The following is a 26,099-nucleotide window of genomic DNA, read 5'->3' on the forward strand; positions in this document are numbered from 1 at the left end:
GCGAGTTTGAGCATTTTGTAACTATATGAGTAAGTTACATGGATATTATTTAGGCTGCTGCTCAGTGCTCAGTGCACTTTTAAGAATATATTTTTTTGATATAAATTAAATGGTTTTTGTGGCCTAGTAGCGCTACTAAACATGCACGACCCGTTTCGTTAGTCTAATAACATTCCAAGGATCAAGTCTTATTTTTATACATATCTATATTATGTTTTCACTAAGCTGAATGAATACATCGAAAGTAACCTCTCTGAAAAGTCTGCAGTATATTGCAGTTTTCCAGCTTAATGACTTTCTAAATCATGCACAAATTTCCTACATAAATATTGTAAAATGTTTTATGCAGTTGCTGTAAACCACTATTAGCCTAATTTAACAAAACATGGACAAGGCTCAAATGGGCACCGTGCCCTTCTGCACTTGTATTATTTTGTATTGTATTACACAATCGATATTTTTGCAATGATTGAAAGCATGTATGACAATAATCTCATGAACCTTTGATGATCTGTCTAGAATATGATAAAATATAGGGAAAAGGTGTGAAAAAGGCAGACACCAACCCGTAAAATAGATATAAGATGGTTCAATAAGAAATAATTGTAAGAGTTATTGTGATAAAAGGATTTTCTACTGATTTCGTTATGGAACTTTATATTGCAACACATGAAATGATACAGAAGAAAATCAATTTAAAAATCAGAAAATAACATTTCAAATACTTCTTTTGGACAACTCAGTAACTCCCAATAAATTAGTGTTGTTTAAAACACAATTTTAAAATTAACAGCTGTTTTATTAAAAAGTATTATCGACATGACCAAAATGTAAACAAATCTGTGGAGGGATCTTAAAAGGCTTCTGGTGCAGAGTCCTAAGCGAATTTACTTCGTTTTTCTTTTGATAACTCATCTACAGACCAAGACCTTTCTTTGGACACCTCTACCAAGTTTCTACGCCCAGCCGTTCTCTCAAATTAGTGGAGACAAATTTCCAATAAAATATTTGAATTCCCCCATGTTAATCTTATGGAAAAAAATCCAACTTTGATGGAAGATCGTGCCCAAACTAATAAATATTTCAAAAAAATAAAAACACTTTGCAAAACTACAGATCAGGGCCATTCTTTTGACACTTTAATCATCAAAATCGGTCAAAAAATGAGGGAGGAGTTCTGTTCACAAAAATCGGATTAGCGTATTATATATATAGATAGATTATTAGGATTAACAACCTTATGAACCTATGTTTTTGTGAAAAATCTTTAATTGGGGTTTATTCCTTTTGGGATAAGTACAAAGAAAAAAAAACATTGGGAGGCAAACTTTTTTTGTTATACCTAATTATATGTTCCTGTAACTCAAAAAATGTTAATGGAATAAAGAGATATTTCATTTATTTAGCCTAGCATATATTTTTTTCATTTATTTGGTCGAAGTTTTACTAATAATGAAATTATAAAATTAGGCAACTTTTTTACCTAAGGAGTATTTAGTTCTATAAGTAAGTCAGTTTTCAGAAACAACAAACGGTTCCAATCATGAATATCCAAAATCGCTGACATGGCAAGTTTAGATGGTTTGAGGAATTGCAATGCGCTAATGTTCTTCCAAACGTCGAGCAGCGGTTCGTCGATACTCCTGCTCAAGATGATCGGCCTGTTGTTCATTATTTTGCATGGCCATAAGATCTTAAATAATTTCTCTTCTATTCTTCGATGCGCGACATGGCCGAGGTTTTGAGCCATTTGTGAGATGAATGAGCTGTTTGGAACTGCTTCGGTTGTGAGGAGATAAAATTAGTTTAAATAAATCAGTACTGAGGATTCATTGTAGCTTCTCTTGCTTTCGGATTATTTATATTCACTTCGGAGGTCTTGGGAACTTGGGAACTTTAAATTACACTTTTTTAAATTTTCTCTGCGACCATTAGGCATACAAGACCACTTCAATATACAACATTATTTACTTTTTAAGCTCTACAATGCGGTTTAAAAAGGAATTGCAAGATTTTTTTAGGGTCAAAAATGGGGAAAACCCATTTTTAACCCGATAAAACCCCCCATAAAATTACAGTTACCATGGTCCGATTATGCTGGTTTGCGAACTTGTTCGAATAAATGTAGGCTTACACGTTTGTACCAAGTTTCATCAAAATCGGATCATTTTTGCTCGAGTTATCGCGCTAACGGACACATATATAGCCTATGAATGTGAACGGATGGTGTTTTTGGCCTCTAGGGACCTCAAAACAAAAAATTTAATCAGTCCTGGGTCCAGGTCTTACCAAGAGTACCGGTACTACGGTAATAGCTTATGCCCTATATGGGAAATTCGCTAATAGGATAGTAGGATAACCTACTTAAAATTCAAAAAATAGCAATAAGAAATAGGTATTTAGAAATTAGAACACAACGAAATAACCAAAAACTAATTCAAAGAACTGAAAATTTTAACGGTACCGGTGCAAAAAACTGCTTGCGCACCTCTCAGACAAATTATCACCCATACAACTCTTGGCATAAAAATTTCTTATTTCAAGTAAACATAAATTAAAGTTCTATGAAAAAAACCATACTAAGTTATATAGGCCTAGAATTAAAATGTTTTAAGCATCTTCCTAATGAAATTAGAAATGAACAAAGCAGGAAGAATTTCATGAGAAAACTAAAACTTTATTTAGTAGAGAAAGCGTTCTATTCCCTGGACGAGTATTTTTCCACCTCCCCTCTTAGCGTTAGTTAATTGATTTAGTTTTGATTATTTTCATTTACTGGTTCTTGGATTTTAATGTAGATAATGATCCAAGATATGCAAATTTGTAAATTACCCTATTAAGTTAAGATAGATTTAGTTGACGCCCTTCAATGTACAAAACTGTAACTTACCTTATGAATAGGCCTAAAGCATATTTGATTGATTTGATTTGATTAATGGCAAGACGACCGCGCGCCAAGACACAGATGCGACGTTGCCACTTTTCGCTCGCTGCGGCCTTGTATTAGAGGTGGCTGGGGTCAGACTCACAAAACTTAAACCAGGGTGTCCACAGAAATTTTGTCATCAATTTCCCTGACTTTCCATGACCATTAACCATTGATTTGATTTCCATGACTCACGAACTTAATTCAAAAATAATAATATACCGTACACACACGAATAATACTGCCTAGACAAGTTATTTCACAGAAAATATTGAAATATGTATTTAACAGATAACAATGGAGTACAATAGGTACAACAATGAACTAATACAAACTCAAAACCCATAAACTAAGACAACTGTATAAATTAAAATTGTCGTACATTTGTGAAAAATTCGGAAAAATGCTACAATAGTCGCGGTTACGGCCGACTAGGGCATTGAAAGGTCCCCTAAAATCCATCCATCATTGGGGATTTCCATGACTTTTTACCTATTTCCATGACTTTCAACGACCATAGGCCTAATTCTTTTCCATGACTATCCCTGACTTTCCAGAATGTGGACACCCTGTAAACGCTAACTTATATATTGGCTCACAGCCTCAAAGCGAGTCAAGCAACCGAACTCATGCGGAGAAAGACGAACCTTTACAAACTCTGAACGTTACAAAGAGTTGACTCGCAAAAGTTAAAAGCTATTGGCTGATAAGCTAAGGAGTTGAGCCGACTCACCAAACTAACTTAAAACTGAATACCCAGGCTGTTGGCTGCGCTGCGAGTCAAACCGAACTCGACGGTTGTGTCACTATACCGAGTTGAGTCTGACTCCAGTCAAGGATAGGCCTATACTCAACTCATCACATCTCTAAACGTATGTTAGTAAGTTACGTATGTTTAATATTAAATAGGCTACTAGGCCTATATACGTCTAGGCATATTGCCTAACCCAAGTTGGCAGCTTAATGGCAAGTTCAAAATTTAGTAAATTTACTTGGCCTACCGTATTTTTTTAGGCCTTCTAAGCTATTACACAGAGGATATGCGTCTGGTAACCAGACGTGGATTAACTTAGGCGTCCAGCAGTGACGTCACTGGGTTTTAGGGGCCCCAAACGTCATTACCACAACGATATGATGTACAACTATCGGTGTTCGTGGTTAAGTGGATAGAGTTATCGCTGATATGCAAGAGGTCCCTGGTTTGAATCCCATCGGTAACTTTAACATTTAACTTAGTCAAAGATTTTGCTTTGAATAGCATTTCTTCTTAACTGTACATTTTTTTTTTTATTTTAGCATTTAAAATTTTATTTTATGAACAGAATTTAACCTTCAATCGATTTTTTTATTATCAGCAAGTTTGGTTGGTTAGGTTAGGTTATGACAGTAACTGCCGGACGCCTAATCCACGTCCGGTTACCGGACGCATCCTCTGTGAAGTAAAGTAGGCCTATTATTATTAAGATCTTAACGTGTTAGGCCTATATTAGTAGGCTTCCTAACACTAACGGATGGGAAGAGGATGTTACATTAATTTACCTGTTTAAGGCTTGTAATCAACATAAAACGTAGCACTGAGAAGTCCTAGGCTATCAATTAGGTAAGCTAATGCAGCTTCAGCTTCAGCTTGTTTAGTTGATCCAGTTCCTGTGTATATTTGGTATAAACAAAACAATTGTTTTGGAAACTAACTAATACCATAGACACTAGACAGATTAATTAACTGACAATAGTGACAACCTGACAACTGAACTGATTCGTGAATCGTGTTGTGTTGTTGCGTTGGTTGATGTCCATTGTCCAATGTTGGTTTTAATGTTGGTAAATGCTGATCTGGACTGGAGAGTGGAGACTGACTGGGTTTCTTCGTGTTGAGTTCCCGCAAGGCTCACGGGACGCTCCGTGACGTAGGCTCGACGTCGCGATTTCATAGCATCCGTGCTTTCCAGTTCCATTCCTTGCACATTTTAATTAACTAGTGTACATGTTGCTCGAAATCGAGCAATTGCAAAGAAGTACTGGAGTGTTTTATAAACAAATAACTTTAAAAACTAATAACACTCATAATTTCCGATGATTTAAAAAAAGTCAACTAAAAGATTATTAACTAATGGAAATACTAACAATTTACATAACATTCCTATTCCAGTTTAAAGGGTTAATTTATAACAATCAAACTGCCCATGGATGGGAAAAGGTAAGCTTAACAATTTAAGTCAACTTAAAAAGGCTGTCAGCTATTATAAAATACCATACCTAAAACATTTAGCCAATTTGTAGACAATAAGGGTAGGCTACTTTAAACTTTACAGGACAGAGTTAGGCAAAAACTGGCAGAACTCTGAAATGGTGTTATTTATCACAGGTTTACTCATATGCCAAATCCTTAAAATAAAAATTCTATAATTAATAACTTATATCATTAAATACAAACCAGCATACAAAACTATACACATTTTTAATACAACATAGATAATTTACACATTGGCTGTTTACAATTAACATATGTTCTCCTCACTTTTAATTTTTCTTCGCAATGGGAAAAATCTGTTTCATAATCATTGAAATAGATTTATAATAAACTAGCTGTGTACCCGTTCTACGCACGGGGATCTTATAATATTCAGTTGAAACCTTCTTATATAAAGAACAGCAGTTGGTTTGCATATTTTAAGATATGCTGGCCAAACTATTATACATAGCTTCATTTTATGTTGTTTTTTGTTGTTCCGGATCGGTATGACAATCAATAAAAGGTTAAATTACCTCTGTGTCTGCCGGTCGATCCTATAACGGTAGGCTTACTTTTATTTTTACTATCTGATCTCGTTTGCATGGCTCAATCACGTCCTGGTTGAAGTTCGTTCGCTACGCTCACTCACCTGTATGTTGGAGCTCGTTCGCTGCGCTCACTTTCCTTCAGGTTAGCTCGTTCGCTACGCTCACTTGCCTTCAGGTTAGCTCGTTCGCTACGCTCACTCGCCTCCAGGTTGCAAATTAGCTGTTGTCATAAATGTAAAAGAAATAATAGTGCTAGTGCTGCACCCTGTTGGTAATCCTTGTAACTTTAATGCTATTGAACATCACAGAACAGAACCAACTTGTTTAATTGAAACAGCTGTTAAGATTCAATAATTTCATTTCTCATAAGGTTAACATGGGCTTCCAGAAATTCCACGTCAAAAATCGACAAAAACTTGATTTTCAAGGGTTTACTGTTAAATATCTAACTGTCTCATATTCGATGAAATACGTCTAAAACCATCTCATATATGTATAGTATTTGGAAAATAAGTTTCAGGCGGGACAGTGCTATAGTTATTGAGGAGTAGTTGTAATAAAGTGCGTATTTTAGCGTTACCAAGAGAATGACAGATAGACAGACAGACAGACAGACAGACAGACAGACAGAAATTGAGATAAGGTTTGATTCGGTTTCTCTGACCTATGAAATGTAAAAATAACCAAAAAGTTCATTATTCTAAGCAATGTACAGACAAAACTCTAATTTTATTTATATAGATAATCCATCATTGAGTTTAAGATTAAATAAACCTACCACATATAGTTGTTTTATTTTTTTGGATCAGCTGTCTGAAATAGGCATTTGACAGTTCTGGTTCCTGGTTGTTTACATTTAAATGTCAAAGCAAATGTAAACATTGTGAATTTTCTCATGCTTCCATGGAGACCAATTATTAAGTGAGGTGTAATTTCTGACAACAGCTGGAGTTTCAAAACAATGTTTGTTTCCCATGTTAATCTTATGGAGAAATACGAAACTTTAAAGGGCCCCAGGGCCTCACTCTCTAATTATTTACCTAAAAAGAAAGTTTCCTGCACAACTTCACGTTAAGCTCTTTCCAACGACACCAAAAACATGTCAATCGGTTCAGTAGTTTCGGAGGAGTAATTGTCACAAAAATCCTGCTTGCGTATTAAATAAGTACTAGTGTCCCTGTTGCTCGAATTCGAGCAATTGCTAAGTAAATATTTGTAGCAAACTGTTATAATACTATATTAGCAAACTTATTGACGGTTTAGGATTAACCTATGCTCTTCTTCTCACTTTTGATTTCTGACAACAGCTGGAGTTTCATAACAATTTTTGTTTCCAATGTTAATCTTACGGAGAAATACGAAACTTTAAAGGGCTCCAGGGCCTCACTCTCTCATTATTTCCCTAAAAAGAAAGTTTCCTGCACAACTTCACGCTACGCTCTTTCCAATGACACCAAAAACATGACAATCGGTTCAGTAGTTTCGGAGGAGTAATTGTCACAAAAATCCTGCTTGCGTATTGAAACTCGACCAAAAATATGTAATGTACTCACTTATCTATTTTCACCCCACACTGTAAATAAAACATGTGATTGGAGTTTCCTCCATTTGTTTTGATTTTCTGTTTATATTTCGTTGTTATTTCGTAACCAGCATAGCAACGCATAAGATCCATGTTAATTTTTTCAAATTTTTAAACTCATTTTTTGTGCTTATCTTTGAGCCTATTTAAATTTATAAAGGGATTCTGCACACCTACAGGAAAATAGCTTTCCAACGGTATGCGTAGATTTTCCCTACGATTCACACGAGCTGAGAAAAAAGGTTTTAAAGAAACATGCTTGCCTATTAATATATAGATAGATAGATAGATGAATGCATGAAAATCCTTCTTTATGAGGCAAACTTAATTTATTATTAATTTAAATTTTTTTAATAAACTCATACCCTGAAATGGAGGTAGAATGGAATTTAGCTTGATGCTAAAAAGGGTGTAATCTTAGTGAGTAAATTGAACTATGTAAATAACTTAAGTTAATATGAAAATAAATTTGGTAAAAATTCACAAGAATAACAGGGACCAAGCGTTATAGGCTATGCAAAATCAGTTTGATAAAATTTGCTTTTTAAATTTACAGTATTCTATAGTATTACACATCTACCATAGCCATAATGTTCTACCACTTCACCTAAACAATAGAGAAAAATAAATTATCAACAATTCGTAAAATATCACAAATTATTCATGAAATGAAAAACATAAACATAACTGTAAACAATCCTATTTTGACAGTTCTCATTGCGAATCACAGTTTTTTATTGCTGCTTAGTTCAAATTTGCTGTTTTTGTAAATGCTAAAAAATATAGTGCTGCACCCTGTTGGTAAATCTTATAACTTTTTAATGTTTTTTTATATCATAGAATCAACTTTTTCTAGTTGAAACAGCTGACTAAATTCTTTCATTCCCTTTAAATATGAATACTCATAAGGTTAACATGGGGAATTACAGAGCCACTGGGGCGGAGCCCGAAAGGAATTTTGAGATAAGAATATGCCTATATGTTAACCGGGAATGTGTAAGCTATCATCATGCCAAATTTCAGCCCAATCCGTCCAGTGGTTTATGCGTAATTGAACTTCAAACACACAAACAAACAAACTTTCACATTTAAGATTGGTTGTTTTCATAAATGCAAAAAATATAGTGCTGCACCCTGTTGGTAAATCTTATAACTTGTTATCTCTTTTGCATGGGAGTCATGCAACACAGCTGTCCCTTAGTTAAGCAGAACTTTCAAGGTTGTCACTTTCCATGCAAGTAGTGGTAGTCCAACTTAGGTAGACATTTCCCACAAACTCTGCCACAGACAGGTGAACTTTTCATGAGTTGCACACAAGACCTAGCAGGAGAGAGTTCTTTTGATTTAACAGTTAAAGACCTTATGGATTGATAGGCCATAATAGTCTAACACAGGTAACAAATTAAAAATCTGTTGTATGAGAATCAGATTTGATTAATAAAACAAAATATAGGGTGTAGGTATTCAATGATATTATTTCTGTTTTATTTGCCAGTTTACTATTTCTCAATTATTATATCACTGTGTAACAATTCTCTTTATTTTATGTACTTATCAATGGTTTGCACTTTTCGTTAGATTTATTAAATCATGATATCATACTGGCACTGGTGTTCACTTATTCTACAGGCCCAGAGGTCCTCCATCTAGTGAATACTCTACCTTTATGCTAAATCCCCCCTTGAAGTTATTCTTTAGTTTGGTTAAATTTTTTCGTAGGTCTTTAACCTGTAGGAAGGAAAAGAGGCAACCAGACTTTACAAGGGGAAAGACTAAGGTAATTATCGACCTGTGTCCTTGTTGACTTATATATCTAAAATATATGAAAGAGTAATGTACAACTGTGTTGATCACTTGGTAAATAACTTTTTTTATTTATTTGAAAAATTACAAAATCTTACAGAATTTTATAAACAACTTGTTTCAAAAGCCAGGACAATTTTGCTTATCTGCAGCTCATAGAGAAAAACATGTTCTTGATAACAATCTACTTTGTCCCTTGGTCAGTCCTTATCCATACAACACTTTGGTTTTCCTTGTCTCTTGTCAAGATCTGCTATCATTGTTGTTTCCACTTATACTCTACCTTTTTATAGAAGACTAACATTAATTTACTTTAACAAGAACTTGAAACAAATATATTAAATAAATAAATATTTAACAAAAAATAGCATGCATTAAATACTTCTCAACTTTAACAATAATATAATGAGTAATTTTGGCAACAATATTCAATCAGATTTGAAATGGATAAAATGATATAACAATACAACAATACGTAAATAATTAAATAAATTATAATAACAACAATTTAACGAGTTTCTATGGATTCCTTGAGATGACAATATTAAAGTAAATAACATGCATTAAATGATTTTTACTTAAACAATAATATTATATGTAAGTAATTTAATAAACAATATTTAAATGGATTCATTGAGATAACAATGCTTAAGCCTAGACTTCAAGACTCTAAAACTAGTTATATTTTCTTTTTCAGTTGGCAATCTATTAAAAAAGTTGGAACTAGAAATTTTCAAACTCTTTTTGAAAATTTGTTTAAAAGGCCCTGTCACACATGGCGAGTTTACTCGCCGCTATAATTATTCGCCACTCGTACTCGCAGGCTTGAAAAAACTTCCGGTCACACATGGCGAGTTGTAGCGGCTACTTCAGTTTGGAGGTGTTGGAAATTACTGTGTTGAGTGAGTAAAATGTCATCTTTGGTATCAAAGAGGGAGGAGGCTTGTTAAAATTAATTAGACGGATTATTTGATGGATTGTTGCGGATTTGCGTAAGCGATCTGTGCAAAAATCAAGAAGAAGAATAACAATGCAACAACTTATGTGGCTACAATATTTATAAAATAAATATTTTTGTGACATTAATTACTTTACTTTCAAAACTACTAGACTACTGTTTACATCTAACCCATGTACTAAAATGTTTTCATTAATAAAAATTACAATAGGCCTACCTCCACCTTTTTTTTATTTGTCTTAAATTAAGCACTAGGCTATGCTATATCCCTTAATATTAAAAATTTCAGAATGTCAGAGAGTTTCTTTTACATTAACTTCAGTAAATATAATTATGTCCACAAATGCAAAACCTTTATAAAAATAAATCAAAAACTGATCCCATTTTTTCTTATTGATCTAATGTTAATGATGAAAAATTGTTATACCTGACTCATACTGTCCTTCAAAACATGAGTTTTTAAATTCTTGTGTATTCAGAAAAACGTGTGCTCTATGTTGATCACTATCAAATATGTTCATATTATTTATAAATCAGGTCTAAGAACGAATAATGTGTGATGTGATGAGCTAATGATTTCTTTGATAATGAGTAACTTGGGTTTGGAAAAGACAAGTCTATAACTATTACTTTAATGGATTTTACAGACACAGGCACTATAATTGATGCAGTTGATAAAGGAAACAAAGTAGTTAGTGTTTTTATGGACCTTACAAAAGCTTTTGAAAGTATCTCACACAAAATACTTTTAAGTTAATTGCAATATCTGGGTATAACAGAACGTTATATACATTGGTTTGAATCATATCTCTCTAATAGAATACAGTATGTTGAGATTGTGTATGAAACAAATGGTAAAATCTTAAAACATAACTAAAAAGTAATAAACATCAAACATGGAGTTCCACAAGGTTCTATTCTTTGACCTTTGTTATTCTTGTTTTATGTACAAGGAATGCCCTCTATATTAAAAAGTTTTAATGGTATCAATAGCAGGTTAGTTCTGTATGCTGACGATTCAAATTTTTTAACATCATCTACATCTTATAATGATCTTGAAATTTTTGAAATAGTGTGTAATGAATTCTTCAAATTTTTTCAATCTTATTCCTCTAAAAACAGTTTATTTTTAAATCATGAAGGGAAAAATAAAATGTTCTTGTAAATAAAACAGTGCAACATAAAGACAATCTGGAAATGTTCATATCGATCCAAGTCAAGAGACAATAAAATTCACAATATTTTTATGTTTATGTTAGTGGATCTAATCATTTGAATTGGAATTTACATGTTCTACATTTAGCGAAAACAAATTCTTTGGGATTACTCGTCTTAAAAAGAATGTAATTTTTGTTTAATCTAGAAACACGAAAATGTATTTATTTTGCTCAAATACACTCAACTGTCATCTAGATATCTATGGGGGCACGAGTGCACCAAACCTTGATAAAATCCTTAAACTTAAAAAGAAAGTTCTGAATAATGTTAAACCAGGAGCCTAAAGCATCTGTAAGAAACTACTTTTAACAATTAAATATACTAACTGTCTATGACCAGTATATTTTATTATGCATTATTTCCACCATAAGTACAGTGTGACGCAATGAAAGCGCCCATATTTATAAATAGTACAAATTAAATACTATTTACCCTATACATATAAATAGCACATCAAAACACAGCTTATCTTTTGCCATTTTAACTTAACAAAGTCATTTTTCCATTTCTTAAAAACAAAATCCTTTAGGTGATGTCCTTGTCTTCTTGATATTCCTTTCAGTCACTTGAAAATTTCATTGAATACTCCTTTTAACATTACTTTAAGAATCACTTTATTTTCTGTGAAATTCAAGGATATCTATAGGGCAACTTTTAAAATCCTTAAATTTCAAGTAACTTTAGAGAGAACCCCCAAAGCAAGCAAAGAGCACACGTAAAGCTTCCAAAAAACTAAAGCATTATGGCAAACCTCTTTGGTTACTTTGAGTTACTGTGACTCACCTTTGGTTGTGAAGGATTTTCCACATAAATAGCACTTAGGTATATTTCCTGTATGAACCTGTCTAGTATGCGTCTTCATAACGGTACATCCAGAGTACACCCTGATTCAGATTCAGATTTTCGGTGGCAGGAATGGCACTTGCATTCAAATGGAAGTGGCAGTAGTGGCTGCCGGTTTCCGAGCCCGTGTGCAGGCAGGAATGAATTCTTCATTCTGGTGCCAGATTCACATTCCGATTTCCGATTTCGCTTGTACGCATACAATTTAGTTCAATAAATTATGTTTTTATGGCAAAATAATTTTTTTTCATTCTTACTTTAAGGGTTACCACTAAACGGTCTTCAGGATTTTTTTGTTTATGAAGATTACACCAGTTTCTTACAATGTGACGTCCAATTTTAATAAGTTTGGTGGTTTCGGGCTCCACACAACGTAATATAGAAAGAAGCTATATAATTTCTAGCTATAGGAAAAGATATATAATATGATGAACACCATTTTCACCTGCTGTAACTTCACAACAGTTTCAGACACTATAATTTTACACGTTAATTCCTCATCCAACAATTCCATAAGAGCGACTAACTTGTTTCTTTACTTACAGAGTCAGTACCTGCGGCATATTTCCTGCTTCCAATGTGGCCACCAACAAAATATCTGACTCAGATTAACCAAGCACCGAAAATCCGAATCAGATTCTGAATCTGAATTGGCGTGCACTCTGGACGTACACCGTAAAGTTGTTAGACACAAAGAGTTTTCCACAAATAGTGCACTTGTAAGGTCTCTCTTCCCTATGATTGAATGTCTCTTCAATTCACCTATAGTTCTGAAGGAATTTCCTCATGTAGAGCACTTATAAGGTCTCTCTCCTGTATAAACAGATGTCTCTTCATAACAAAGTTAGATGCAAATTATTTTCAACATGGAGTTCACTTATTGGTCTCTCTCCTGTATGAACCAATGTATTTGTCATCATTTTTTTATGCAAAGAATCTTCTAGGCCTACATGTACACTTGTAAGGTCTCTCCTGTATGAACCAATGAATGTCGCTTCATTTCATATTTGGTTACAAATGATTTTTCACATGAAGGGCACTTGTAAGGTCTCTCTTCCGTATGAACCCATGAATGTCTCTTCAATCCACCTTTGGTTGTAAAGGATTTTCCACATGAAGTGCACTTATAAGGTCTCTCTCCTGTATGAACCTGTCTAGTATGTGTCTTCATAACGGCGTTAGTCGCAAATAGTTTTCCGCATATAGAGCACTTGTAAGGTCTCTCTCCTGTATGAACCAATGAATGTCTGTTCATATCACTATTGGTTGCAAAGGATTTTCCACACATAGAGCACTTGTAAGGTCTCTCCCCCATATGAACTAGTGAATGTCTTTTCATATCACTTTTGGTTGTGAAGGATTTTTTACATGTAGTGCACTTATAGGGCCTCTCTCCTTTATGCATTAATGTATGTATTTTCATATAGCCTTTTGATGCAATGAATTTTCCACATATAGTGCACTCGTAAGGTATCTCTCTTGTATGAACCAATGAATGTGTCTTCAATACACCTTTGGTTGTAAAGGATTTTCCACATGTAGGGCAAATGTAAGGCCTCTCACCTGTATGAACCAATAAATGTCTTTTCAGATCACTTTTGATTGTAAATGATTTTTCACACGATGTGCACTTATAAGGCCTCTCTCTTGTATGCACCATTGCAATATGTGTATTCATACAGCTTTTAAATGCAAAAGATTTTCCACATGTAATGCACTCATAAGGCCTCTCTCCTAAATGAACCATTGCAATATGTCTCTTTAGTTGGCTTTTAAATGCAAAGGATTTTCCACATAAAGTGCACTTATAAGGTCTCTCATCTGTATGAACCATTGCAATATGTGTCTTCAAGTGGCTTTTGGATATAAAGGATTTCCCACATGTAGAGCACTTATAAGGTCTCTCACCTGTATGAACCAATGAATGCCTCGTCATATGGCTTTTGGATATAAAGGATTTCCCACATGCAGTACACTTATAAGGACACTTCCCATGGTGTACCAACAAATGACTCTTTACATGATTAAGTTGGAAAAAGGTTTTCTCACATGTCAAACATTTAAAGGGACGCTCTCCAGTGTGATGTAACATATGAACCTTCATTGTGAATAAGGTTGAACAGTTTTGCTCACATATTGGACACTTGAGAGGAAAGTTTGTTTTGTGAGTTAGCAGATCATGTCTTGCACTTTTTATCTCTGTGAAACTCATCACATAAAACTACTAATCGGGAAAGTCAATAGTCAGAGGGGTTTGTATATATTTTAAATCGTAATCTTGTGTTGTAGGACTTCTAAAATGTATAGCAGATACATGATATGCTTGCTTTCTCATTCAAGATTAAATGTTCTCGTAATTAAATCTTGCTATGTATGTTAGGCCAGTCTTTTTTCTTTTTTCTTGTATTCTTCTATTGTATTATATAAATTCTTAAAATTGTTTAATCTCTTGTTTTATTCCCTTTACTCTCTCAACCTACAACAAAAATGTTCAATGTAATTTAAATTCTACTTAAACAAAAGAAAATGCTAAATTTAATTAGTGTAGGGAAAACATAATGTTTAGAGTGATTCTTTAAAGAAGCCTAATACACCAGGGTTATCTCATTTAGTTTTTTGTGTTTAAATTAGATTCTCTTTTCATATGTAGGAACTCATTTGTCTTTACTTCCGAAAATGATCATACCTTATTATATTCAATTAAATTAAAATATCTTCATTCATTTTTATGTACATTGTATAAAAATGTATTAATCAGTTAATACTGGTTTTTAACAATCAATTCACAATATTCTAATAATTTGTACAAGGTCAATATCATATTATCCAAAATCAGGGGTTTGCTGTCATGGTCAATATTTAAAATAAAATCCTGTCAATTAATACAAACACCTCAAATCTGAACACTGTCCAAAACGTGTTTTGCAAGAAATTTTGCTGTGCTAATACTAGAAAAACTATATGTTCTTGAACATTTTTTTAGAGGTTTGCGTCCTTATTTAACCTTGCATTTTGCCTCATATCCCACCATTAGACTATACAAGATTTTCCCGTGCTTGGAACCAGAGACTATGGAAATAAAAGTTAAATAAATAAAAGACTTTTATTTTCTTAGTCTATGGTGGGTAGAACTGATCCAGTAAAGCAAAGGGAGAGCCATTACTCAGTACGAAGGTGAAGTCTACTGATAAAATGTTTTGCGGCAGTGACCAGGATCCGAACCCACGACATTGCTGCCTTGGGCCTGAAGTCGGTGACGCTATCGACTGAGCCACGAACTCAACTATCCAGGGTGTACAGCCAACCAACTAAACTGAGAACTGTAAGTGAATTACGACAACAAGGAAAAAGTCGGTAAAGCGCAAGATGTATGGAGTAAACGAGGTGGGCCAGACATAGCGACGGTACCGGTTGTAAATAAAATATGTGTTTGAACACAAGGTAAAAAATTTGCCTGTTAGAATTTACTTCAACTTCTTTTAGGTATTAGTTATAAATTAAAAGCTATCCTGTAAGCAAATTTCCCATATAGGCCATATAGGGAATAAGCTATTACTGTAGGTCTCGTGGTAAGAGGTCGTTTTTAGGTCCCCAGAGGCCAAAAACACCATCCGTTCAAATTCATATATGTATAAAACCATATATGTGTTTGTTGGCATGATAACTCGAGCAAAAATGATTAGATTTCGATCAAATTTGGTGTAAACCTGTAAACCTAAATTTTTCAAACGAGTTCCAAAACCAGGCTATGGGAACCGGGGTTTATGGGGGGATTTAAAGGGTAAAAATGGGTTCTTCAAATGTTTCACCCTGAAAACCCTGTAGCAGCAAACCTATATACTCATTGAAATTAATAATGATATTTAAATATGAAATAAATCTGACAATTTTAAGGGAATAATTTAGTGGAATTCCAGCCAGGTAGATGGAAATTTGCTTAGTCTGCAGGTTTGCTGTCATAAATGTTGCTTACAAATCAAAATCAACTATGATATTACTATTGTACAGCAATTAAAAAGACTACAAAGTATATTTGGATAAATTGCATTGACAAAAGAATACTCTTAGAGGATACTAACGATTTTCCTCAAGCGAAGCTCGGTCCCCAGTCCCTTAAAGAAAAACTAGTAATTCTGTGTATTTTATATATGTATATATTTTTTTCATTTAGAACTTTATTATTCAGGGTGTATACTACTATTTAAAGTGAAATTCCAGGATTTTCCCTGTTCTTTTTTTTAGTTTTTCCAGGTTCCAGCGTGAATGTTTCCCACGTGAACATTATATTGATTTCCAATCCGAGTATATGTTTAGTTCCACTTAATCGATATCCAATTTAAGACTTGCAGCTTATAAGAAGCTTAAGAATATACATCAAAGTTGTTTCAAAGTTCAGTGAGCTAGTGTTGAAAAAATAATAAACCTTATTATGGTAATAATATGTATTATCTTCATTATTAAAAAGCCCTCAGAAACATCGTCTCTCTCGACAGCAGCAAAATCCTATATATTTCTTGCGGCCATGTAGTCGCATCCCACAGTGACGTAAACGTCATCACATTCTTGTGTTATAATAGAAAAATCGTGGACATCTCCCGTGGTAAGTATACATTATCGTCATCTCCCGCGGTCACGGAAACGTCATCATCGTCGTCCGCGATCGCGACCAAATCACGAAATTCTTCCTCGGCCGGGTAGACATCATAATGGCTACCACGGTCACGGGAACGTTATCGTCTTCGTCCACGATCGCGGCAAAATTATGAATATTTCCCGCGGCCGTGTAAACATCATCGTCGTTTGCCGCGGTCACGGAAACTTCATCGTCATCTCCCGCGGTCACGAAAATGACATTGTCGTCGTCGTCCACGATCTCGCCAAAAGCACGATTGAAATCCCGCGGCCGTGTAAACATCATCGTCGTCTCCCGCGGTCACGGAAACGTCATCTTCGTCGTCTGCGATCACGGAAAAATCATAACTGAATATTTCCCGTGGCCGTGTAAACATCTTCGTCGTCTCCCACGGTCACGGAAATATATTCGTCGTCGTCCGCGATCTCGGCAAAATCATAGTTGAAAATTTCCCGCGGCCGTGAAAACGTCATCGTCGTCTCCCGCGGTCACGGAAACGTCATCGTTGTCGTCCGCAATCGCGACAAAATCATGAACATTTCCCACGGCCGTGTAGATGACATCGTCGTCTCCCGCGGTCACGGAAACGTCATCGTTGTTGTCCGCAATCGCGACAAAATCATAAACATTTTCCACGGCCATGTAGATGTCATCGTCGCATCCTACGGTCACGGAAACGTCATCGTCGTCTCCCGCGGACATTGACGTCGTCAGCAATTGTGGCAAGACGAGTTTTATGACTGCAATCTTCTACCGGGGCTAAGGTAAAAATCTCAGATTTGGTCAAGAATCCCGGCTTTTCCCCGGTTTTTTCCAGGTCAATTCAAATTCAAGGTTTTCCCCGGTTCTCCCGGTTGGTATACACCCTGTTATTTTAGTGTTAAGAGGATTTTTCGTTTAAATAAGGACAAGGAAAATGTCGGTAAGGCGTAGGCACCTAACATAATTATATTCAATTTGTATGGAACTGGGAAATGTTTAATAACTGCTAAGAGCCTGTGGGAGAATTGTCTATTCTTTAGGAGCAGTTTCTTTGTTATCTTTTAATTTTATTGAATAGTAAAAAGAAAGCATATATCATGGTATTGCCGTAGTTATGGCAGATTACCATGGTCATTATAAGTGCTATAAGTAACCATTTTTAGACCTAAATACTATGTTCATTTTGTAATTAATTGGTGAAATTTTACTTCATTAACTGATAAACATCGAAATAACTCATACAACTGGAACACCCGGTAAATAGGAGATGTGGGATAAAAAGTGTGCAGTTTCGGCAACCTTTCCCCACCACCATGATGGACCCAATGCTGATAAGGCAATTCCTCAAGCCATGCACGCAGTTGTTTAATACGCTCCTGGCTGTCTATACAATAGGTTGAAGGCAATTATAGTATAGCCTATATTCAGAATCTGCATTAAATCCAGAATCTGACCATATAAATATAATCATATTTAAATTGTAAGTCGAATAAAAAAAAAAAAAAAAACTGATAATCTTTAAAAGCCATTTCACCTTGACTTAAAAAAGTTGCTAAGCGAGGATTTTTTTATATTATTTTTGCTTCACACCGCAAACTTAAACCAAAAATATTTTAACTAATAAGATGATCTTCCGCATATAAAAAAGCAGTTTCAAATACAATTTGTTGTCATGTGTATGGAGTAACTCGGCCGCCAATTGGTTACCGCCAATTACCCAACTGTTGTTAAAACAAAACTATTTTACTTTCAATGGCAATTTTTACTCCCAACCCGATGGTCTCGCTATGGGCTCTCTGTTATCTGGTATACTTTCTGATATTTATCTAAATCACATTGAAAACAATTTAATTTTCTCCGAATCTAATAAATACAGGTACAGGATCGCCCTTAACAATTGTTATGTTGACAACACCACTATGTTGTTTAGTGGCAATACTCGACAACTGAACCTATTATTGAACTACTTAAACGACATTTCTTTTATAGCTCTATCGATCCATCAAATAATTTTTACTACAAAAATAATGTTCAATGATAAAGGAGAAAAACTAGTAGAAATGGGGAGGGAAATTAATAAACTTGTCTTATAGTTTTAGCAATCTCGTCATGTAATCAAGCAAAAGAGTAAAAAAATAAAAAAAACTATCTTACTAATATTATAAATCTGAAAGTTTGTGAGTTTGTCTGTGTGTTGCTCAATCACGCATAAACTACTGGACGGATTGGGCTGAAATTTGGCATGATGATAGCTCACATTCCCAATTAACATTAAGGCATATTTTAATCTCAAAAATCCTTTTGGGCTCCGCCCCAGTGGCTATGTAGTTCCCCGTGTTAATCTTATGAGTATTTAAAGGGAATTAAAGAATTTAGTCAGCTGTTTCAACTTTACAAGTTGGTTCTATAATATGCAATAGCACTAAAAAGTTATAAGGTTTCCCAACAGGGTGCAGCACTATTATTATTTTGTTTTTGCATATATGACAACAGCTAATTTGAACTAAGCAGGAACAAAAAGCTGTGATACACAATGAGAACTGTCAAAGTAAGATTGTTTACAGTTAGGTTTGAGTTTTTAATTTAATGTATAATTTATGATATTGTGCAAATTTTTGATAATTTTTTTTTCTATTGTTTAGGTGCAGTGGTAGAACATTATGGCAATGGTAGATGTGTTATACTATATCAAACCGTAAATCTATGAACCAAATTTGATCAAACTGTGTCCTCTCCCCATTGCAAACGCAAAGCTTGAATATAACTGCAATAAGCATTTTATACTTATATATGCCAACCCCGTACGAAGGACGGGTGCTCTGCTAGTAGTTCATATTTTAAAAAACAATTAAAAGTTACTAAATAGGATTGTACTGCACAGATTTATCCATTGTAGTAGATATAATAAGAAACTTAAAGTACTTGTTTGTGTGTTTTTTTTTTAAGTGCCTCTATTCATGTATGCATGTTCAGTTTAAATAAAGATGGGTGATTTGATTTTCATTTTAAATAGCTTATAAATAAAAAAAAAACTATTTGAAACACGTAGTGCACATGTAAGACCTCTCTCGTGTTTAACAACAAGATAATATGTTTCTTCCTTTTACATTTTTTCTACACTGCACTTAACCTTAACCCTTAGGCGTGCCAGCTTGTTTATTTACGGTGGGGCACGCGCGCGGGTCTAGCGGGCCCCCAAATTAGTATGGGTAATACCTATAAAAAAGGATTTTTTTATATTAAGCTCTTTAAACTTTAGACTTAACTAGCTGTTACCCACGGGCACTCCGTTTGATTTAATAAATATTAATAAAATAATTGATTTAAGTTAAGCTGAAATAAACAAAACAGAATACAGTAATACCATAGACAAAAAGAATTTAATATAGACCAAGGGGGCAGTTGGGCCCCATTAAAACTGCCAGAATTTGTCACTGTGCGTGTAAACTAGATGTTCTGAACTATTCCGTTTTAATTGACTACTCAATTCCCGTACGTAGGACGGGCCAACAGCTCGTGTTAGTTACTTAAAAAGTTAATAATTTAAAGGATAGGCCTACCTACTAAACATTTAATTTACTTATAGGCCTATAGGCCCATATATATAGATATGAATTTGAACGGATGGTGTTTTTGGCCTCTGGGGACCTCAAAATCATAAGTAAATCAGTGCCGGGTCTAGGTCTTACCATAAGACCTGTGGTAATAGCTTATTCCTTACATGGGAATTCTCTAAAATTCACAATTTTTTATGCTAATTTTTTACCCTATTTTATTTTAAATTATAAAGGGATTCAGCACATCTGACTTACAGGAAAATATCTTTCTAAGAGTATGCGAAGATTTTCGCTGCGATGCACACGAGTTGAGAAAAAAACGTTGTTAAGAATATGCTTGAACCTAATAAATACATGATGTTGTAATGCTAGATGTGACGAGTTGAGTTTGGTGAGTCGAGTTGACTCGAGTCAAGTGGAACTTGAGTCATCTCATTAATAACTTAAGTTGGTACAAACTTGCACGGAGATTGCCGAAGCTACAAAAACTCGAAACGTAACGAGTCAGACTCAAAAAACTTAAACACTATTGGCTGATTGCGAGTTGAGCTGACTCGCCAAACTATAACCCTATTGTCTGCGTTTTGAGGCAAACCAAACTTGACGGATGAAGGCCATAGTAGTTTTACTAAGTTATACCAATTGAGTCTGACTCGAGTTGACATAGTTGTGAATTGAGTTTGACTCGAGTCATCAGTAAACTCAACTCGTCACATCGCTAATTAATAATAATAGGCTTTCTAAATATGCCTGGCTGCACTTCAGTTTGCGTCCTACGTTACTTACATACAGTAGTTTGGATATGGTTAGTTTTAGTTTAGAACAGTTTCATTTTATAATCAGCTGAGTAGTTATTGTATAGGGGCCTAGTAAATGAAGACTAAATAACTTCTTGATGAGCATTGTAATTTATGGAAAGTAAATAAAAGAAACGTCTTATAACTTTTAAAACATATATTTACGCTTATACTGTTACTCACAAGACGGTAAATATAAAGATGGTAAGTGGTGATCGATTTTGATTGTCCAAGTATAAGCATAAATATATGTTTTAATCCTTTGGCCGCCGCGGTCAGATATATCGGACCACGGCGCTATTGCGAAAATCGCCGTGCGGTCTGATATATCGGACGTCTGCTAAGCTTAAATATTTGTTTACTGGCCACCTCTACGTCCAAAAGCCACAAATGACACACCAATCGAATCAGCATTGTCTGGGCTTAATGTAGCAAGAGCTTTGACTGCCTTTGTGTTTTTTTCTAGTGGTGGACGAGATTTTCCTAGGTGACGTCGTCTGTTGTTTGTCAACAATCAACATCCGTGTTTTAAGATAACTTCTCAAGACTTATTAGTTGTTTTAATGTGTTTTCAGTTAGTAAATATAACTAAACTTGGTCGAAATAAGTCGACAGTGAGTAAAGACACATTATTTCATTACTTGACAGAGTGCAATTAATTAGTGGGTTGAGTGATCACATTTCATAAATTCTCATGGCCCATTTATAGATAATTTTTTAATGTCCATACCTTTGGCAGATTACATGGGAATGAAACTGTACCAGGCCCTAACGAAAAAATTACTTGAAATTCAGATTTTAACAAAATTCAAATTAGAATTGAAAAATATCTAGTGGAGTTAAGTTTTCATGACACAGGCTAGACAGTTACCTTAATTGTGACAAATAAACTAGTATTAAGTTAAATTTGGTTATTCTTTGTGATTAAAACCCTGACCTGTCCAATTCCTTAAGGCAAAGGACTACGGACGGAGAGATCATGTGAGAGGCTACCATGAAAGAAGCTTATTTTTTAAGGTAGGATTTTCAAATTTTGCATGCTTGCTATGCTAACAAAATAATGTGTAGGCCTATAACTTTTAAGTTAGTCGACCTAATCAAAAATAACACAAATATTTATCAAATATTTTATAAGTTAGGTAGTTTTATCTTGGTTGTCCTCAAAGTTAAGTTAAGTTAAGTTTTATTTATTTAAGTTATTTATTTCCAACGGCAGCAACCAATTTACAAAGACAAAACATAGATGGTAGAATACAACAAAATAGGTATACAAAATTTGATAATAAATTTTTTGTTATTTTTGTTATTAGCCTATATTATTTATTTTATTATTTTTGTTATTTGTTGTTATTTTTGTTATTTTTGGGTTTTTTGCTATTTTTTTCCCTTACATTTGGTAACGTTAAAAAATCCATTCAAACCTTTCTAACCGGTAACTTAGCCTATTTATTTTTAATATAGAAAGGCTAAAAACAGTTTTTGCAATCCTGTTAATTGAATACTACGGCCGTTTAAAAAATGTTGCCTAAATAGCCTATGTGAATAGTTCAGTTTAGTGTAAGTTTATGGTGACTACGCACCCGATGATGGAGTTATCTCCGAAACGGCCATAGGCATAGTGCTCAATTAACAGGATTGCAAAGACTGTAAGTCGCATTTACCTATATATTTAGCTTATTACACGGAATCTGACACACTGAATAACTTAGGCTAATCTTATATTTTTAAGTTAAGAAAGGCAATTTTGTAAGTTAACTTAACAGTTCGGGTACAGTTTCTTAACTGGGCTACGCTAATACCCTATTGATTGAAACTATCAAATAGAAAATATTGATTAATAATCAATTAGGTATACAATTGAACTATCAACCTAACCTAACCAACCAAACTTGCTGATAGTGAAAAATCGCATAGGGCCTAAAGGTTTTCTATTCGAGTCAATTGTTTCAATCAATATTAGCGTAGCCCATTTAAGAAACTGTCTAGGCTACCCAACCATTCTAGAAAGTTTTATCAAAATAACTTAATATTCACAAAAAAATGGTTTTAACCTAGCCATTTTAAGGGCTGCACTTTACTTTAGGTCCTACGTTCATTTGAGTTAAAATATCGATCGATATATCGATTAATCGATCGTTTCATTCGATATATCGTTTTGTTAGTTAGGTAAGGTAACCTAACTAATCAAACGATATAACTTATCGAATGATACAATCGAATGTTCGATATTTTATTCTAATGAGTGTAGGACCTAAAGTAAAGTGCAGCCATTTATACCAAGTATACAGTATAATCCTTGGCGATTCTCGATTAAGTTAGGCTATAAGAATGAAAAAAATGCTGGCGGCAAAAGGGTTAATTTAAATGTTATGAGACGTTTCTTTGAATTACTTTCCGTAAATGTAGACGTAAACTAGGGAAGACTTAACTTACCGATTTTTGTAGGCCTACCGGTAGGTACTACGCCTATCATTATTAAGATCGTTACGTGTTAGGCATAAGTTATAGTAAAGTTACTGTAATGGGTGGGAAGAGGGCTTTGTGATAATTTACCTGTTTAAGGCTTGTAATCAACATAAGACGTAGCGTAGCACTGAGAAGTCAATATCAAAAGGTAAGCCTAATAGGCCTACAGCTTGTTTTGTTTCAGTTTGTAACCTGTTGTTTGTTACTGTATAGTAAAAATCAAAACAAAACAATAAACAAAAAACAAATTCCAAATCAAATTCATTTGTGAGAAACAACAACGGACAAAGGTGAAACGAAACCAAACCAGAAACGAAACCAATGGAAAATGGAATGGGAATGGGGGTGAAACGGTGAAAGTGAAATGTGAAAGTCGGTGAAACCATTGACTATATAACGGTGGTGAAACTGATCTAGTGAGTACTGGACTGGGACTGGGACTCCTGGGATGGATGACTGGATCAATTTACTTTATTCTCTTCCACTCTCTCAACTTCACTGGAGTCTAAACTAAAGCCTGGTTTACACGGGTCGAGTACGGTGGGCGAGTCAGTGTGCGAGTTGCCACTCGCTCTTTAGCTCGCTTGGTGTAGACATGCAGGGGAGTCGAGCAACGGAATGGGCACACGGAAGGGACTAAGGCTAAAGGTGTAGTGACGTCATATCTCTAGTGGCTATGTCTTCTCTTGAGGCAACACGATTACCGTAACGAAACGATGTGATTTCAGCGGCGTTCGTGGCATAGTTGGTAGCGATTCGGATTGATGTTCAGGAGGTCCCGAGATCGGATCCCGCTGGCAACTCTAACTTTTTGTCAACAAATTTTTCATATCAGCAAGTTTGGTTGGTTAGGTTAGGTTATGACAGTTAAATTTTATAATACTAAATTTTAAAATTAATTTTATAATTAATTAAAAATTAGAAGTAATCATTAATTAGATTTTTATCTTATACAGTTTTTATATTATCAGCAAGTCTGGTTGGTTAGGTTATGTTATGACAGTTTTATTTTAAAAATTAAAAATTTATTTATAATTTTAAAACAATATTTTATAATCAAAAAGTTAATTTTATAACTAAAAGTAAATAAAAATCAACTTAGCGGTTCTAGCGGCAAACGCTGACACTACAAGATATGTTAGCCTTAGTCCCTCCCGTGTGCCCCACCGGTCGAGCAACGGGCGAGTTGATAAAAAGAGGTCAGTTGAGAGCGAGTCGAGTGATTTAGTTGAAAACCGAGCTCGGCCCAGTAGCTACCCCCACCACCACGATTTGCCCGCAAAACATCTGTTTACTGCTCTCAAGTGAGTCCAGCGACCACAGAATAAAAATATTTTTTTTTATTTTGTGGTCGCTGACAATGTTGACGTTACCTATGTATTTATTTACTTAATCTATATATATAAAAGGCAAAGCCCTCACTGACTGACTCACTCACTCACTCACTCACTCATCACTAATTCTCCCACTTCCCACTTACCTAGGAGGCTGAAATTTGGTACACTGATTCTTTAGGCATTAAATAGGAAAACTAAGTGGTTTTTATTCTGATCGGACTCTCGGGCTCCGCCCCAGTGGCTCTGGAGTTTCCCATGTTAACCTAATGAGTACTCATATTTAAATGGAATTAATGAATCATACCAGCTGTTTCAATTAAACAAGTTGGTTCTGTTCTGTGATGTTCAATAGCATTAAAGTTACAAGGATTACCAACAGAGTGCAGCACTATTATTTTTTTTAATTTATGACAACAGCTAATTTTCAACCAAAAGGTGAGTGAGCGTAGCGAACAAACTTCAACTCGGAGGCGAGTTAGCGTAGCGAACGAGCTAACCTGAAGGCAAGTGAGCGCAGCGAACGAGCTCCAACCGTAAAGGTGAGTGAGCGTAGCGAACGAACTTCAACCAGGACGTGTGAGCGCAGGGAACGAGCTCCAACCTAAAGGTGAGTGAGCGTAGCGAACGAACTTCAACCAGGACGTGATTGAGCCATGCGAACGAGCTCACATATGAAGTTAAACGGGGCAAAGCCCGTGGGTACAGCTAGTAGTATAATAAATCTCTCGAATCTCTCTTGAATGAGTCGATCACAACGATCAGTGTTTTTGGGGTTAGTTCAGTATTTAGTAGTGTATGCCTAATCACCCTCAATACTAAATGGTTCAGTTGAACAGTTGGCCCTGTGTTGCATTGTCTTGCTGTTCGTAAATCTACTCACTATTATAAAATTCAGTTTTCAAAATTGTTTTACAACTTAAGATCTACAGTTCTACTGGAACGATTTTATTAATCAATGGGTTGTTAGATAGCTCACTCCCTAAAAATATTTTCTATCAGAAATACATTGAAAACGGTGTTTTCACATTTTTTTATTTGGAGGCAACTTTTGGTTGCCTATATATTTTATTTTAAAGAAATGCAGTACCGGTATAGTAATTAGTAACAAATCTTATTCTTTTAGTATATCACCTTCCACTTTGGTCTATCGTATTTGCAAACAACTTTTAAGCAACCCCTGAATTAAATGGATGATTCAGTTTTAATTCTAATAATC

The 26,099-nt window shown here is 34.7% G+C and overlaps 1 protein-coding gene across 2 annotated transcripts; it reads right to left on the reverse strand.

Moving 5' to 3' along the window:
- Positions 1–9,150: 9,150 nt before the first annotated feature.
- Positions 9,151–23,886, reverse strand: LOC128995839 (gastrula zinc finger protein XlCGF26.1-like). Of its 2 annotated transcripts, XR_008490985.1 has the most exons (3): positions 23,634–23,886; positions 10,478–14,587; positions 9,151–9,375 (listed from the first exon to the last, which is right to left on the reverse strand). XR_008490985.1 is itself a non-coding variant. In XM_054420859.1 (2 exons), exon 2 carries the CDS (start codon positions 14,321–14,323, stop codon positions 13,058–13,060), a length of 1,266 nt encoding a protein of 421 aa, XP_054276834.1. In that variant the 5' UTR covers positions 14,324–14,587; positions 23,634–23,886; the 3' UTR covers positions 9,151–13,057. The 2 variants fall into 2 exon arrangements, 1 of the variants encoding a protein (XP_054276834.1); XM_054420859.1 differs by having other exon boundaries at positions 9,151–14,587.
- Between the last annotated feature and the right edge of the window lie 2,213 nt (positions 23,887–26,099).

The sequence above is a fragment of the Macrosteles quadrilineatus genome, unplaced genomic scaffold (genome assembly GCF_028750875.1).
Source record: "Macrosteles quadrilineatus isolate MER2022 unplaced genomic scaffold, UCM_ALF_1.0 Scaffold_5__1_contigs__length_97177068, whole genome shotgun sequence".
NCBI lineage: Eukaryota > Metazoa > Arthropoda > Insecta > Hemiptera > Cicadellidae > Macrosteles > Macrosteles quadrilineatus.